At 42.2% G+C, this 16,782-nt stretch overlaps 1 protein-coding gene across 4 annotated transcripts in view; it reads right to left on the bottom strand.

Moving 5' to 3' along the window:
• The window catches only part of nkain1 (sodium/potassium transporting ATPase interacting 1), a 550,449-nt gene that overhangs the window by 19,072 nt on the left and 514,595 nt on the right, over nucleotides 1–16,782 (bottom strand). For all 4 annotated transcript variants that reach the window (XM_043717291.1, XM_043717290.1, XM_043717292.1 and 1 more), the window contains one exon: nucleotides 9,978–10,059. In XM_043717291.1, coding sequence (XP_043573226.1) covers nucleotides 9,978–10,059 — 82 coding nt within the window. The remainder of the gene's footprint in view (nucleotides 1–9,977; nucleotides 10,060–16,782) is intronic.

The raw sequence follows: 16,782 nt of genomic DNA, 5'->3' as shown, positions 1-16,782 counted from the left end.
GGATATTTTATTGTAAAAGGGAGGCTGAAAAGGAGAAATGAACCAGTATAGCAAGAGGAATCCTTTCTGAAGTCAATTTGCTCACAACATCATGAAGAGGAAATAAACCATGGCTCAATGGATGAATCCACACTGAGTTTGAAACATCAGCTCAGCCAATTCTCTCACAGGTGGAAGGAGAGCTTGAGGAACATTCGAATCTAGAAGATGATGAGCCAAAGAAAGAACTCCACCAGGATCAAGATTTGAAAGGGCATGAGCTTGTCACCAGTGCAGTGTGGACAATGGTGACCATGCCACTTGGCTGAAATGTGCTGGTCTGGTGGGAGAGACTCTGGTGAAGTATGGTTCAGTACATGCCCAGGAGTTCACCAGTCCAGAGATCAGAACCAGAGAACATTTTCGATGAGTCATTAAAATAAGATACTTGCTAATGAAAAAGAAATGTATCATCAGTGGCTTCAGTCTTCCACAGTAAAGGACATTGTGTTTTATCTCTGTTACCATTTGTTTAGCGGTACCATGAAGGATCTCCTCTGGTGTAGTGATTGTGTCCCTATCTCTAAACCAGGAGGCTGGGTTCATAGTCCCACATCTCTGAGCAGGATGATTAGAAAATAGCTGAAGTAGTGTGATTTTTGTTATCACTTTTTTTTTGATAAAAGTTCAAAAGAGTGGAAAATGTGCATGTCGTACTAACAGTGACTGACAGGGATCTGAGAACATCTGGAGAATTTTCAAAAATGGAAAAAACTTGAATGGTGATTGAAGTCCAAAACAGGGGTTGATGAAAAAAAAATTGTGCCTCATTAAACAATGAGTGACGAATTGGGAATAAATCCTGGAGCAACTGATTGTTTTAGTGAGAGTTCTTCAAACGTGGAAGCTGACCTTTCCTGGAATAAAGAAAAACTGCAGGCTCCTGCTCATGGGAACTTTGTGAATTTTGTCAAATATCTACCTTTGTTTTTCCCTGTTGTGCATGATCATCTTTATAAACGAAACAGACAAAACACATGGGAATGAGACACAGAATGGACTGGTTCAGCTCTTATCCAACCCTGAGGAAAATATCATAAGATCTCTCGTGTTGCCAAGTACTTTTCAGTCACTGTAGATTGTACACCCAATGTAGACCACATTGTATAAATGATCGTGACCATAATCATTTACGGAGATAACTGCAAACACTGATCATTGGGAATCTGAAAGGAGAATGGAAGATTTCTTTGAATTTGTATCACTGACAGAGACAACTCGCGTTCATTGAGAAACCCCTTTCCACTTAGAAAAGATGCTATTTCCAAATGAAAACATTGGTAGTCAAGGCTATGATAATAGGAACAATACGAATGTGATAAAATAATGGCGTCCAATGAAGAATTTGGGATAATAATTTACAAACTTTGCTTGCTCCTTGCAGTTTGAATTTGGCTTCCACTGATGCTGCCGAGTGTCATTTGCAGGCCATGGCTTTCTTTCAACGAGTACAACATGGTCATGTGGATTTCTCAGCTTTAATACATTATTGGGAAGTTCTAATGACCATGTGCTTAATCTTATAGTGAAGCCACTGAGCAAATTAAACAGAGAAAAGTTGCATTAATGCCTTCAAACTGGTATTTTGGGTGAAGTTCACCCCTCTGTCAAAAATGGCACATGTTTAGATTCCCTATAGCATGGAAACAGGCCCGTCGGCCCAACAAGTCCACACTGACCCTCCAAAAAGTGACCCACCTGGACTCATTCCCCTACCCTATAGGCAATTTAGCCTGGCCAATTCACATCTTTGGATTGCAGGAGGAAACCCACACAAGCACAGAGAGAACGTGCAAACTCCACATAGACAGTCGCCCAAGGCAGGAATCGAACCGGGGGGTCCTTGGTGCTGTGAGGCAGCAGTGTTAACCACTGAGCCACCATGCCATGCCAAATTTCATGGTTGTATTTCGCAGAATCATCTGAGATGCCTCGGGTAAATTCACTGCCATCAATCCTTCTCATCAGTATGAGTGTAAGTTACTGATACCAAATGGGGAAGGATGCTGACACCAAGTCATTGGCAGAAGATAGCTTCTGTCTTGATAAACAGAATAGGCTCTTTACGTAGGATTTAACAACTAGTCACATTACATCTCAGCTACTTGATAGCCTCTTGTGAGACCTGAGAGCAAGTCAATCGTTACAACATTCATTTTGACACTGGCAACTGGTCCTGCAGATTACAACTGGTCCTTTCTCGCACCGAATGGTTAGCCCCACCAGGTTCAGTAACTTATACCTCCCAGGAGTGGAGCTGATCTTTTTTAAAAATTCATTGAAGGGAATGAGGGCAACACCGACTAGGCCAGCATTTATTGTCCATCCCTAACTGGCTAGAAAGTCAACCATGTTGCTGTGGGTCTGGAGTCACGTGTAGGCCAGAATAGGTCAGGATGGCAGATTTTCTTCCCTGAGGGACAGTAGTGAACCGGATGGGGTTTTGCTGACATTTGACAATAGTTTCACGGTTATCATTAAGTTCTTAAATCAAGATTTTTATTGAATTAAATTCCAAAATCCAAATCCAGGATTCAAACCTGGGTCCCCAGAGATTAACTGGGTCTCTGGATTAACAGTTGAGCAATAGTACCACCAGGCCATCCTTGCTCGTTATGGTATCAGTTAACCCTTTCAGTTACTTCCTATCAAATTCAACAGAAACCGGTTTTAGGAAGGATGTTATTAAGCTTGGGAGTTTCAGAAATTATTTACCAGGATGTTGCCAAGAATGGAGGGTTTGAGTTATAAGGAGAGGCTGGAAAGGGCTGGGACTTTTTTCACTGGAGTGTAGAAGCTTGAGAGATGACCTTATAGAGGTTTTTAAAATCATGAGGAGTATATATATAGGGGGAATGGCGGGTGTCTTTTCCTTAGGATGGGAGATTTTAAGACTAGGGGCATATTCTTAAGGTGAGAGTAGAAAGTTTTAAAAAAGACATGAGGGGCAGCTTTTTAATGGAGTGGTCCATATGTAGAATGAACCTCCAGAGGAAGTGATGGATGTGGGTACAGTTACAATGTTTAAAAGACATTTGGATAAGTCCATGAAAAGGAAAGGTTTGGAGGGAGTGCAGGGAGGTGGGTCTAGTTTAGTTTAGGATGATGGTCAGCACGGATGAGTTGGACCGAACGGTCCGTTTCTGTGTTGTATGACTCTCTGACCAAACCTCTTCACTATCAGATGCATGAGATCAATTTTGCACTAATTGAAATCTCTGATTACTTTATCCACAAAGGAATGTCAAACAATATCTCATGAGCCAGTGCACAAGCTCTTGGTTTCAGGTTTGTGGCTTCTCTTGTTGTCTGGTATGACATCCTCTTTGAGACTTAGCTGAATTAAAAGCAACTTTAGAGGATGGAATTTGACATACATGATGCTTTTAAACAAGTGACAGAATCCAGGATGTTTCTTAGATACTGCAGGAAAGACAAAGGTCTTGAATGAACACACGGGTGAGCTTTCTGTGGATGTGGAGATTTTGGCATTCTTTGAACCAGATCTGGCCCAATGTAAGAGAAAGAGGAAGCAGCTCATGGATGAATCTTTTCATGTATGTCAAAAACTGACATATCAAACTTTCAATTATAAAGAGTTTTCTTTTGAAAGAAAACATAAAGACAAAGATAACTGATGTAAAATCAGTCAGTGTCTGGCAAAGCTCTGAGAGGAACCCTGGAATGTCCCACTGAGGGTGCCAAGGAACTTCAAATAGCAAACCTTTAAAGGCAGAGATGCAATTCAAATCAAACAGGACAGGGATCCCATGTGGCTACTGAGATCCGCAGGAAGCCAGTTCGTGCAGATAATATCCCAAACTGAAAACACGTTTGTACTTTACAAATCCAGGATAATAAAAAAAGGGATTTAAAATAAACTGCAAACTCTTGTCTACATGTGTTAACAGGAGAAAGTGAGGACTGCAGATGCTGGAGATCAGAGTCAAAAAATGTGGCACTGAAAAAGCACAGCTGATCAGGCAGCATCCGAGGAGCAGAAGAGTCGATGCTTTGAGCAAAATGCTGACTCTCCTGCTCCTCAGATGTTGCCTGATCAGCTGAGCTTTTTCAGTGCCACACCTCTTGACTCTGCATGCGTCAATAGGTTGATGTGTAAGTACAGGCAGCCATTAGACACACAGGTAAAGAAAGGTCTTTACTTGCTCTGAATGCTGGAAGCCAAGTCAAACAATGAAATCAAAGTCAAAATGTTAGCAGGACATAAGACTGTCAGCTAACTGTTTTAAAATATAAACACATTTGCATTGGGAAAGGTATCCACGAGGAAAGCGATCCTTTTTATTTCACCTTATTGTGAGCAACCAAGAGGGGGATTAAATTCAGAAGAGAGGCCCCTTCACCTCTCCCCCTTCAGGATCCTAACCCATCTGGGGGGTTTCCCAGCTGGAAGTGGATCCAACTGGGGATCATCACCCCAGCAGCAGCCATACCATGAGCTTATTCAGAATTTCCAGGGAAAATTCGACATGAATTTTTATTTGGCAATCCATCAAGCAGAGATATAATCAGTGGAAGAAAAATTCACACAGATGTATCAAATTAGTGCTGTGTTTGGCTTCCTCTCTGATATTCACAGTTTGCAAAACAGCAAATCAGAGCAGATTATGGAACACTGCTTGAATCTGCAGGAGACCTTAAAACATGGGAATTCCAAAGGTGTGAGTGTTTCAGATTGGTGAATCAGAGCTATTGTGAAGTGTGCATCACCACAAGACACTTTGAATGTTGTGTTTGATGAAAAGCTGAGATCATGTGCCCCCAGCTTGACGTTCGCTCTCTGCATCATCTTGACCCTTCCTGTTTCTGTGACCAATCGTCAATGAAATGCTTCCAAGCAAAGGTTGACCAAAACTTACAATTTGTCCCTCTGTGAGGTGAGAAAAAGTAGCTGGACCTTCCACTTTGCTGAGAGAAATTGAAATTGCACAAAGGAAACAGATCTTAAGGAATTTTTTTTTGTATTTACCAAACTGAAAATGCAACAAGTTATATTTGAAAGTTTGATCAACTTTGTTGCGGGGAGATACATATCATGTTAAGTGAGGTATATTATACATTTCTTCGCATTTACTCAGTTTAACTAGATGGCTGGTTTGTGAGATGCCATGAGTATGGGTCCGATTCCCACACCGGCTGAGGTTATCATGAAGGACTCTCCTTCTCAACCTCTCCCCATCGCTTGAGGTGTAGTGAGCCTCAGGTTAAACCACCACCTTTTGTTTCTCTCTCTCTCTCTCTCTCTAATGAGACAGCAGCCCTATGGTGCCCTGAAAAAAGGCAACTTTTTACTGTATATATGATACCTTATGAAAACAATGTGAACGGACAACCAGAATCACAATATTCTCTATTTTCTTGTAAAATGCTATTCATTTATAAATATAGAATATTTATTCTTCCCAATGTAGAATTCAGCTATCAAATTTGAGCACCAAACTCCTGCAATGGGAGGTGTGTGTATGGGATGAGCTGCCAGAGGAAGTGGTGGAGGCTGGTACAATTACAACATTTAAAAGGTATCTGGATGGGTATATGAAGGGGAAGGGTTTAGAGGGATATGGGCCAAGTGCTGGCAATGGGACTAGATTAATTTAGGATATCTGGTCGGCATGGATGAGTTGGACTGAAGGGTCTGTTTCCGTGCTGTATATTTCTATGACTCTATGACTCTAAGTTGAAGCGTTCACAAAGCTCCTGGGTGATCTTGTGAGGTGGGTCCAAGTGTCACAAGAAGGGTGGGAGTGTAGCCAGAGAATCTAGTGAGCTGGAGAGGGACTGTGGTGATAGAAACAGCATAATTGGGGAAGGGGTAGCAACTGAAACAAGAGCTGAGGGCAGGCTGTGGGTAACACTCACCCATTGTTTAACAGATTTCAGTGGGCGTGGGAATATAGAGTGCTTTACTGTAGTCATCTGGTAAAGTGTATCGTGTAGGCTTGGGGGCATTAGCCTTAAGGCATGTCTGGGTGACTAACAATTTTGACCTGGCCCTGATAGAGAGGGTAAATTCATTGAGATCTGAAAATTAACCTCATCTTGTTGGTGTGCCACATCAATGACTCTGACATTATAGCTCAATAACAGGCCATTCAGCCCATCAAAATGATGCTCTGATGAGCACTAATTTGTCACGTTTCCTTCTATCTCTTTCTTGCAGATGTTCTTATCCAGGTTCTCCTTAAATGCTTCAACCACTCTGTTCCAGATTCTCACCACCCTCCAGCTCAAGATGTTTCTCCCGAATCTTTTATTTGATTTGTTGTTGACTAATTAATATTTACAACATTCGCCTCCACCTCCCCCAAACTACAGGTGGAAACTCTCGCTGATACTTCATCCCCCTTTAGTATGGAGTGTTCATTGACATGGCATGGCACTTGGGATAAGCATTACTCCAGCTTTCAGCACACTGCAGTGAAAGCTGGAGGGAGAGCCCCCCTTAACAGCTTTCGGACACCTTCAGAACGAGCTTAGGGAACTCTGGCCAGAGCCACCAGTGATCAGAAGATAAGGAGAATGTGGTGAGGAGGTAATGTTCTTCCCTCTTCTGCAGCTACCAATGGCTGCCAAGTGATCAGCTTAGTTTTGTATTACCTCAGTGTATGCTGTGCACTCTCATTTATAAAACCAAGAGCCATTCAACTGAGAGTATTAAAGAGAGATGAAGGAAAAGAGAAAGAGATGGAGAAATAAGAAGCGGGGTTCATACGAGGAAAGAAATGAATGCTAGATTGGGCAAAAGAGAGAGAGGGGGTGCACATAGCTTGAGATACAAGAAAAATCCAACTCACTTCATATTCAAGACATAATTTCATGTTACTGTTTGCTTGAAATGATATGTATTATTCCAGCTTTAGTTAAAATATGGTAATTTATGCACAAATGTTGATGTATATGCCTACTCTGTTTCCATTCTTTAAAACATTATGCATTTCTTAAATTTATTTCACAATCTGGCACAAACTTTCTGTTCACTGAAATTTATGTCAAAGATTCACAAGCTTTGCAATATCCAGTTTGAAAAATGCAGCAAAATTGTCTTATTTTTGCAAATATGTAAGAAAAGCCTTGCAGATCTTACAAGTGGAAAGGGCCTTTCAATAACTCAAAAGGATTAAATATGTGAACTGAATTTTAAGTATGTTAAACAGTGGAGAAGGATTCAATAAGTATTCAATGGTTGCAATATTTATTAATAAGTAGTAACTGTAACCAGTGGTTGGGCAGCGTGTGTCAGTCCAGGTGAACTGTGAGTCAGACTCACAGTTAATTGAGCTTGTTGTACACTGTAACAGAACACAATGATCGAATTCATAGAAGATGGGAAGCGAGGATTGTTCTTACAGTGAAACAGGATAACGGGGTGGGCAGGGTGGATTTAACTCATTTATTCAAAGTTCTGAGAGATTTTGATGGAATAGACTGGGAGATACCCCTGCTTCTACTGATGAGAGGGTTGGTAATCAGAGGAGAGAGATTTAATATAATTGGCAAAAGTCGATAGGAACAGATGAGAATTTGTTTTTAAGTGCAGCAAGTTATGATCTGGAACGTTCGAACTGAAAGGTGTCCTAGAATCCTTATGGTGCTGATAGACACCATTAGGCCCATCGAGTCTGCACTGGCCCTCTGAATAGGCTCCATGGCTGATCCACCTAGCCTGCGCATCCCTGATCACTAATCCAGAAGTCACTGGACTCTGTTATGTTTAGTACCTGAGCATCTCTCCGTTCTCTCTCCCATTGCCTGAATAACCTGCCCCCAGCAGGATTCTAGCTCCACAGGCCATCACCCCAATTGTCAGTCAAAATCCCACTCTCTGCATCCCAATTTACCTCATTAATAGAGAGTTGGGGTAGGATTAGTGCAGTGGCAGAGTGGTTAGCACTGAGTTTGATTCCACCCTCGGGCGACTGTCTGTGTGGAGTTTGCACATTGTCCCTGTGTCTCTATGGGTTTCCTCCCACAGTCCATAGGTATGCAGATTTGGTGGATTGGCTATGCTAATCCCAAGACACCGTAGTGTCTTGGGATGTGCAGGCTGGACGGTAAAATCATGGGAGATGCAGAATTGTGGGGATAGTATGTAAGTGGGATGTTCTTTGGAAGTTCAGTGTAGATTCGATGAGCCAAATGGCCTCTTTCTGCATTGTAGGAGTTCTAAGGATGAATACTTGAATTTGCAGGATGCCTTTGGAAAGAGCAGGGAATGAACTAAAGGGGAAGTTAGATAAGTACATGATGGAAAATAAGATTCGGCTGCTCAGGTCAGATGACTTAGAGAAAGGACGAGAAAATGCTGCAAAGTCTCAGCAGGTCTGGCAGCATCTGTAAGGAGAGAAAAGAGCTGACGTTTCGAGTCTAATTGACCCTTTGTCAAAGCTAAAAAAAGGGAGAAATAGGGAGGTATTTATACTAGGCTGAGAGAAGGTGAGTCACATAGCACTGGCTCCAGCCTTGGTCATTCACAGCTCCTAATCTCCCTATAATCTCTCTATGCACTGTCACTATCACCTCTTTATTGCTACCTTTACTTCTGGAGCCATGACTCACCTTTTCTCAGCCTCGTATAAATACCTCCCGATTTCTCCCTTTTGGTTTCAGATTCCAGCATCCGCAGTAATTTGCTTTTATATAGAGAAAGGAGGAAGCTGGAGATGAGCCAAAAGGCCAGAATGTACCATTTGGGGAAAATGGTCTGTTTTGGAGCTGCATGTATATCTTCATTGAGAATAGGAAGGTTTAGATGCTATGTCACTATTTTTAATGCTCCTGCAATCTTTCTTGCAGGTCGCCTGGGGCCATTTCACTCTCTGAGATCGCACGGTGAGTTGGCCACATTGGCCATTGGCCAACCACCAACACCGCACCCCCCCCCCCCCCCCCCCCCACACCACCCCCCACAACGCCACCACTACCCCCACCTCATGGGAGGGCCAGTACGGTTCCCTGGAACAAATCATTGCCACCATGTGACCTACTCTGACAGCCTGGGCACTGGATGAGCATTAATGATGGATTTTCCTCAGCACTACAGGATGCCTTCCTCATCAGATCATCCCAGGGGATATCACAGAATCAATGAATTGTTACAGCACAGAGGAGTCCATTTGGTTCATCATGCCTACACCAATTCTATCCCCTAGTGCCAATCTCCTGCCTATTCGTGATCTCCATTTCTATTCAAATAACCTTCCAATGCCCCTCTTGAATATCTCAATTGAACCTGCCTCCATCAGATTTCCATGCAGTGCATTTCAGACCCTAACTACTCGCTGGGTGAGAAAACTTCCTTCTCACATTATCTTCACTTCAATATCATTTTAAATCTATACCTTTCATTATAGCATAAACAATTTCTCCTTCTCCACTCTAACCAGCACATGATTTTGAAAACCTTGATCAAATTCCCTATCAGTCTTCTTCTTTCCAACAGTCCCAATTTCTTCAATCAATCCTCGTCACTGAAGTTCCTCGTTCCATCCATAAATCACCCCGCACCCTCTCCAAGGAGGGGTGTGGAGGCAAGGGTGAGAGCTCGTGACATTAAGTCTGTGGATGCAGATTCTCAACACTCTGCTCAGTTTAGCCAGCAAGCAGAGGAATGACATCTCCGAACCCAGCTCTCCGCCTACGCTTGTGATTACAAGATTCAAAGCTCCACACAGCTCTCTGATCTCTGGCTTTTCCCTGAGAATGGCAATTAGCAGTTGCTAGCACACTGAAACAAGTAATAAAATCAAAGACATTAAGGATAAAGTATGGAACATTATCCCTGGACAACAATCCCTGGAATATCAAAGGAAGGTCTAAGTGCTGGAATGAAGTGCTAGGGAGGAAAGTAAGACAGCAGCTTGGATTGAATTTGTGGGGAGATGTGCAACGTTACCTTCAGCAGAGAGTGAAGTACTTACGTGTACAGAGGCTGCAATTGTAGGTGAGAGGTCTTTTGTGGGGCTTGGTAGCCATAGGAATCAAATCCTCCAATGAAATCAACTGAAAACAAAAGAGAAACAATGACTATGTTTCAGTGTGAATAATTAACTGTAATGAGCGATGCTCACCTTATTATCTTTCAGTTACATTCTATAAATTTCAATTTTTTAACTATTTCCAATTGAGGTGCAGATGCCATCTGATGCCAAAACCCCCAACCCCAAACCAAACCCTTCTTTACCCAACATGATCTGACCATCATGTCTTTGCTGTTGGAGCTTACTGTCCACAATCTGAAGTTATTTTGGGGCGGTGACTTAAAAGAAATTCTGGGATTTACATATCAATCAATCGAAACCTGCACCTCCATTCTAACTGATTAAAGGTTTATTAGCCACCTAGGTTTGTTCAATGCTTTTGCATCTGTTGGACAACCCTTTCATCTTTTACTACAAGTTCAGTGTCCAATGTATTCTCTCTCACTGAGGAAGGAGCAGTGTTCTGAAAGCTTGTAGTTTTAAATAAATCTGTTGGACTATGACCCGGTGTCATGTGAATTTTGACTTTGCCCACAAATCAACTGTCGTCTTGTCCAACATTACAACGGTACTTTTCAAAAAGCATTTCATTTTCAAGCACTTTGAGGCATCCTGAATCCATGAACGGTGCAGCATAAATGCAAGCCCTCTCGGTGTTTTCTTCAGCACACACAGTTGTTGAAGAGAGCACTGGAAATTGCTGTCAGTTATTGTCCATTGTTGGCAGCCCTGAGAAACAGCAGCAAGCTTTCCTCTTGAACCCCAGAGTTGTAGTCTTTTGATACAACTGACTGGGCTTGCTAGGCCATTTCACAGAGCATCTATGAGTCAACTGTCTAAGTGTAGGTTTGGAATCATATATAGGCCAGACTACACGTGCCTGAAGATACCCTTCTGTCTAAAGTTCCAAGGAGTGATGATCACCAACAATATGTCCTGGTCCACCCACACTGACACTACAATCAAGAAAGCACAACCACTTGTCTACTTCCTCAGGAGGCTAAGGACATTCAGCATGTCCATGAAGACAGTTACCATATTTTACAGATACACTGTTGAAAGCATCCTACCCGCATGGATCACAGCGTGGTATGGCAACTGCTTTGCCCAAGACCAAAAGAAACTACAGAGAGTCATAAACACAGCCCAGTCCATCACACAAACCAACCTTCCATCCATTGACTCCATCTAAACTCCTCACTGCCTCAGGAAGGCAGCCAATATAATCAAAGACCCCTCCCACCTCCGGTTATAATCCCTCCCAACCTCATCCATTAAGCAGAAGAAAACCTTAGCCCAGGGTCCCACAAAAGCTTAAAACACGCACTAACAGATTCAAGAACAGCTTCTTCCGCACTGTTATTAGACTCCTGAATGGACCTCTCAAATCTTAAATTTAATATTGATCCCACTATTGGTGCACCTCCTCTGAAGCCGTAATATTATTCCTGGCTCTGTTCTATTACCCTCATGCACTTTGCATGATATGATCTGCCTGTTCTGCATGTAAAACAGAACTTTGCACTGAACTAGGTACATCCGACACTAATAAATCAAATCAAATCAAACCAAGAACAAATAAAAGACGTGAACCAACCATTTGGACTTTTACAACAAGCTGACAACTAATTGGTCCTTTTTCGTCACTGATGACAGCTTTTAATTTCCAGATTTCTTCAACTGAGTTCAAATTCTCAAACTGCCATGATATGATTCTTTAAATAATTCGCTCAGATCTCTTTTTATTACCAATCCAGTGACCGTTAGCAGCGTCAGCATGCCAACCAATCAGCACCCTCTTCTCATACTGTATAAATTGCAGTTCCCTTCCAACCTTGGCTTTTTTCACGTTAGTCCTGATGAGTACAAGACAACAAGCTTCAATTTTATGCCTCGTTTCATAAACAAATTCATTTGGCAATCTTTTGCAGTTTGTGGGATCTTATGTGCACAAAATGGCTGCTGATAATGTAATTACATAATCACACTTATAGAGTTAGCTATTGCTTATAAAAGGGCTTTGAAATTTTTTGACTGAAGAGATGAAAGTCCCTTCTTTACGTAAATAGGGGTTAATGAAACAGGGAAGTCAATGGTGGGACCCTGGGCTAAGGTTTTGATTTGATTCTCCCAAGATGAGCAACAAATACCTCCACCCCCACACTCCCCACCCCTGAATAGGAGATATCAGATCATTAGCAATGAGAACTTCCAAGGTGCAATACCTCCTGCAGCTCTTTAAAGACTAGCAGTATTGTTTGAGGAAAATGCAGCAATATTTTGGAATGTGGCACCAAATGTTCCATCAAAATGAGAGTGCATGGACAAGGCTGAATAGGAGCAATGGTGTGGATGCCAAGAAATTGTATTCTCCCCTCGGGGGAGAAATAGGAGTGATATGATCTTCAATGAATCTTGATCTTGATTAACACTGGAATGTGCAACACAACCTTGGAACCTGTCTCTTTTCTTAAAAGTATTCTACCTCTGTACAAACAAGTGATTGTGACTATACCTGATACAGAGATACTGGGCAGCATGGTGGCTCAGGAATTGGCATTGCTTCCTGACAGTGCCAGGGACCTGGGTTCAATCCCACCCTCGGGCGACTGTCTGTGTGGAGTTTGCACATTCTCCCTGAGTTTGCGTGGGCTCCTTTCGGGTGTTCCAATTTCCTCCCACAATCCAAAGATGCGCAGGTTAGGTAGACTGGCCAAGATAAATTGCCCATAGCATCGAATGCGTGGATTAGCCACAGGAAATGCAGGGATATAGGGTTGGGGAAGGGGTGTGGTCAGTCTGGGTGGAATACTCTCCGGAGGGTTGACATTGTCTTGTTGGGACAAACAACCTGTTTTCACATTGTAGGGATTTTATGGAACAAGATCTAAATTACAGAATTCCTGCAAGTGCAGCATTTGAGATGCCAACAACATAGGTCCTCTAATCATTTAGAATTTGGCTTTCTTGCACTCATCCCGATGGTCAGCGCAAAGTGAAACATTTTGGCATACAGTGAAAATCCATTACAATGTGGACTTTGGGTGTCGGCAAAACAAGACAGTGTTCTAGCTGGACCCAAGATTGATGATCCCAAGCGGAAGCAAAGAAACATAAAAGAGAAATGTATCATATTTAAAGATATCAATTTATTTCAATACTTAAAATATAATTTATGACTAAGGTTTTATTTAAAATATTTAGGATATATCTATAACAAAATCATACTTAAAGTTGTTCAATATCTGCAGGAATTCATTTTGTTGAGAATTTGAAGGCCTTGAGACCTTTGATTTATAAATGAGTTTGCCTTATATTAAATGTCATGATAATGGACATTCACTGCATCTCTCTTTTCAGCAACATTCAAGCAGCCTGATCTAATAGATCTTTTTACAGACTGCGCAGGTCTTACAATTTCTTTTTCAGCTTTAGCAAAGATGTCAAATATTTACCAGAATGTCATCAAGAATGACAACCTCCCAATTATTTAGAGGAGCTGATGTTCCTTGTAGCACAGAAGGTTAGACAAAACTTTGGTAGAGGTCTCCAAACTTACGATGGGTTTTTAATGGAGAGGATCAGGAATTCTTTATTGCACAGGTAGCAGGGATGGTGATCAGTGTCAATGGAGTTAACATGAATAACAAAAAGGTACAGTAAGTAATTGCAAAAGCTAATTGAAATAACTGCATAGAGTCCGGTATCCCATCACCAACTCACCCTTTATTGATCTGTGCACAGTACACTGACTGTAGCCCAGCCAGCTCAGAGTCAGTCCCCTAAGCTGAGGAGATTTGAAAGCCCGACACATATTTTTTAATTCCCTTTTTAAGAAGGCCCTTACCAAGTTTTGAGAAGATTTGTAGCTGAGTTTGAGGTTCTGGATATAGGTTTGCTCGCTGAGTTGGAAGGTTCATTTCCAGACGTTTTGTCACCCTACTAGGTCACATCTTCAGTGGGCCTCCGGGCAAAGCACTGCTGACAATTCCTGCTTTCTATTTATATGTTTGGGTTTCTTTGGGTTGTGATATCATCTTCTGTGGTGATGCCATTTCCTGGCCTTTTTCTCAGGGGGTGTTAGATGGGTCTAATTCGGTACCAACCCAACAGACTAAAACAGCAGCTAATTAACTTGAAAGACCCTATATAGACAACAAGCAAAACCAATGTCATTTACAAAACACTGTTCAAGAACTGTAACAAACACTACATTGGACAAACAGGCAGAAAACTAGCCACCAGGATAGATGAACATCAACTAGCCACAAAACAACATGACCCTCTCTCACTAGTATCCTTACATACAGAAGAGCAAGGACATCATTTCAACTGGGACAATACATCCACCCTAGGACAAGCCAAACAGAGACACGCACAAGAATTCCTAGAAGCATGGCATTCCAACCGGAACTCTATCAACAAACACATTGAGTTAGACCCCATCTAAATCCCCCTGAAAAAAACAGCAGGAAATGTCATCTCCTGTGGTGATGTTATCACGAACACAACAGAGACATGCACGAGAATTCCTAGAAGCATGGCATTCCAACCGGAACTCTATCAACAAACACATTGAGTTAGACCCCATCTAAATCCCCCTGAGAAAAACAGCAGGAAATAACATCACCACAGGAGATGACATCACGAACACAAAGAAACCCAAACATACAAATAGAAAGCAGGAATTATCAGCACTGCTTCGCCTGGAGGCCCACTGAAGATGTTATCTAGTAGGGTCATGAAATGCCTGGAAATGAACCTTCCAGCTCAGCGTGCAAAGCTACATCCAGGGCCCATACCTCATATACAAACATATATATCTTTTATAAACCCCCACACTACTGCCAAATAGTGGCAGTGTGTATTAATCCCCTGTTTATATTTTTTTTTTTTTTTTTTTTTAAATTACAAAACAGTTTACAAAAAAAACATTGACAGCTGTACACAAAAGACAGCAATTTTACAAGACAATCCCATAATGAGAACTGAGTTACACCTGAAACACATTATGTGCATCAGGAGTTTAACAATCAGTCCTCACTAAAAGGAATGCCAGTTAACAAACTGGCTAAATAATTCAGCCAGTTCAGGAATCAGGTTTCCCCCTCCAAAAAAAAGAAGGGAAGCAGAAACTAACAGTAACATACTGACTGTAACACCAGCCAGCACAGAGTCAGTTCCTAAACTGAGAAGACTCTGAATCTCCTGTTTATATTGGTCAGCCAGGGCTTTCCTGATTAGCTGAGGTTAACAACCCTAATCAGGGATCGCATAGTCAAAGAGATCCACCTGGTTCCAATCACCACACTAATAGAATGTTGTCATTTATCTTGAGGGGAATGGAATACAAAAGTAGGGACATTATGCTTCAATTAGGCCATAATTTGAGACCACATCTAGAGTACTACACAGAGTACAGGATCTCCTTGTTTGTGGAAGGATGGAAATGCATTGGAGGAGTTCAGAGATGGTTTGCTCGACTGATACCTGAAATGAGGAAAGGGTGGATGGCTTGTATGGCTGAGGTTTCAAAGAGTAAGTAGTAACTTGATTGCAGGTGCTGGCAGTGGGACTAGATTGGGTTAGGATATCTGGTCGGCATGGACAGGTTGGACCGAAGGGTCTGTTTCCATGCTGTACATCTCTATGACTCTCTGACTCTATAACAGATCCTGCAGGATGTTGACAGACTGGATATGAAAAATATGTTTCCTCTTGTGCGTGAACACAGAAGTAGGTGTCGCTGTTTAAAAATCATCCATTCAAAACAGAGATGTGGCAAATGTTTTTCTCTCAGAGGGTCTTAAGCTCTATGGAGCAAGTGAGGATTGCAGATGCTAGAGATCAGAGTCAAAGAGTGTGGTGCTGGAAAAGAACGGCCAGTCAGGCAGCATCCAAGGAGCAGGAGAGTCAACACTTCAAGCATAAACTCTTCATCAGGAAAGAGCTCCCGTGCTCCTGGAATTCTCGGCTAGCTCATTTGGCTGGATGGCTGGTTTGCGATGCAGAGTGATGCAAGCAATGTGGGATCAATTCCTGCACCGACTCAGATTACCAAGGAGGGCTGTCCTTCTCAATCCAACCCCTCAGATTAAACCACCACCAGTCACCTCTCGAATGAGGGAGTAAAACTATGATATCTTCACTTTCCCGAAAGGATGCTGGAAGCAGAGTCCTTTAATATTTTAAAAGCAGAGATTTTTGCGAAGCAAAAGGGTGGAAGGTTATCAGGGGCAGGAATGTGGATTTGAAATTAGAATCAGGTTAGCCATGACCATGTAAAATGACGGTGAAGGTTGGAGGGGTCGAATTGTTCACTCCTAGTCCAAATTTGTCCGTACGGGGAGAAATGAGGAGGAATATTTTTTACACTCTGTGTTGTCACATAATGGAATGCACTTACCTGCAAGGCTGGTCAGGATAAAGCAGGAACAGGATACTGATTGTGGATGATCGGCCATGATCGTAGTGAAGGGTGATGTTGGCTTGAAGGGCCGAATGGCCTACTCCTGCACCTATTGTCTATTAAACATATTGAATACTAATCTTCACAAGGAAATTGGATATAAATTTGAAGGAGGCATGTTAGCAGGTTTCTGGGGGAAAAACAGTAGAGTGTGGCTAATTGGAAAGGAGCCAGAACAGGCATGATGGCTGAATGGATTAGAGTGGTGCTGGAAAAGCACAGCAGGTCAGGCAGCATCCGAAGAGCAGGAAAATCGATGTTTCGGGCAAAAGCCCT

Source organism: Chiloscyllium plagiosum, chromosome 27, assembly GCF_004010195.1.
Source record: "Chiloscyllium plagiosum isolate BGI_BamShark_2017 chromosome 27, ASM401019v2, whole genome shotgun sequence".
NCBI classification, from domain to species: domain Eukaryota; kingdom Metazoa; phylum Chordata; class Chondrichthyes; order Orectolobiformes; family Hemiscylliidae; genus Chiloscyllium; species Chiloscyllium plagiosum.
The sequence above is the reverse complement of the archived record's forward strand: the minus strand, read 5'-3'. Positions and strand labels throughout refer to the sequence as shown.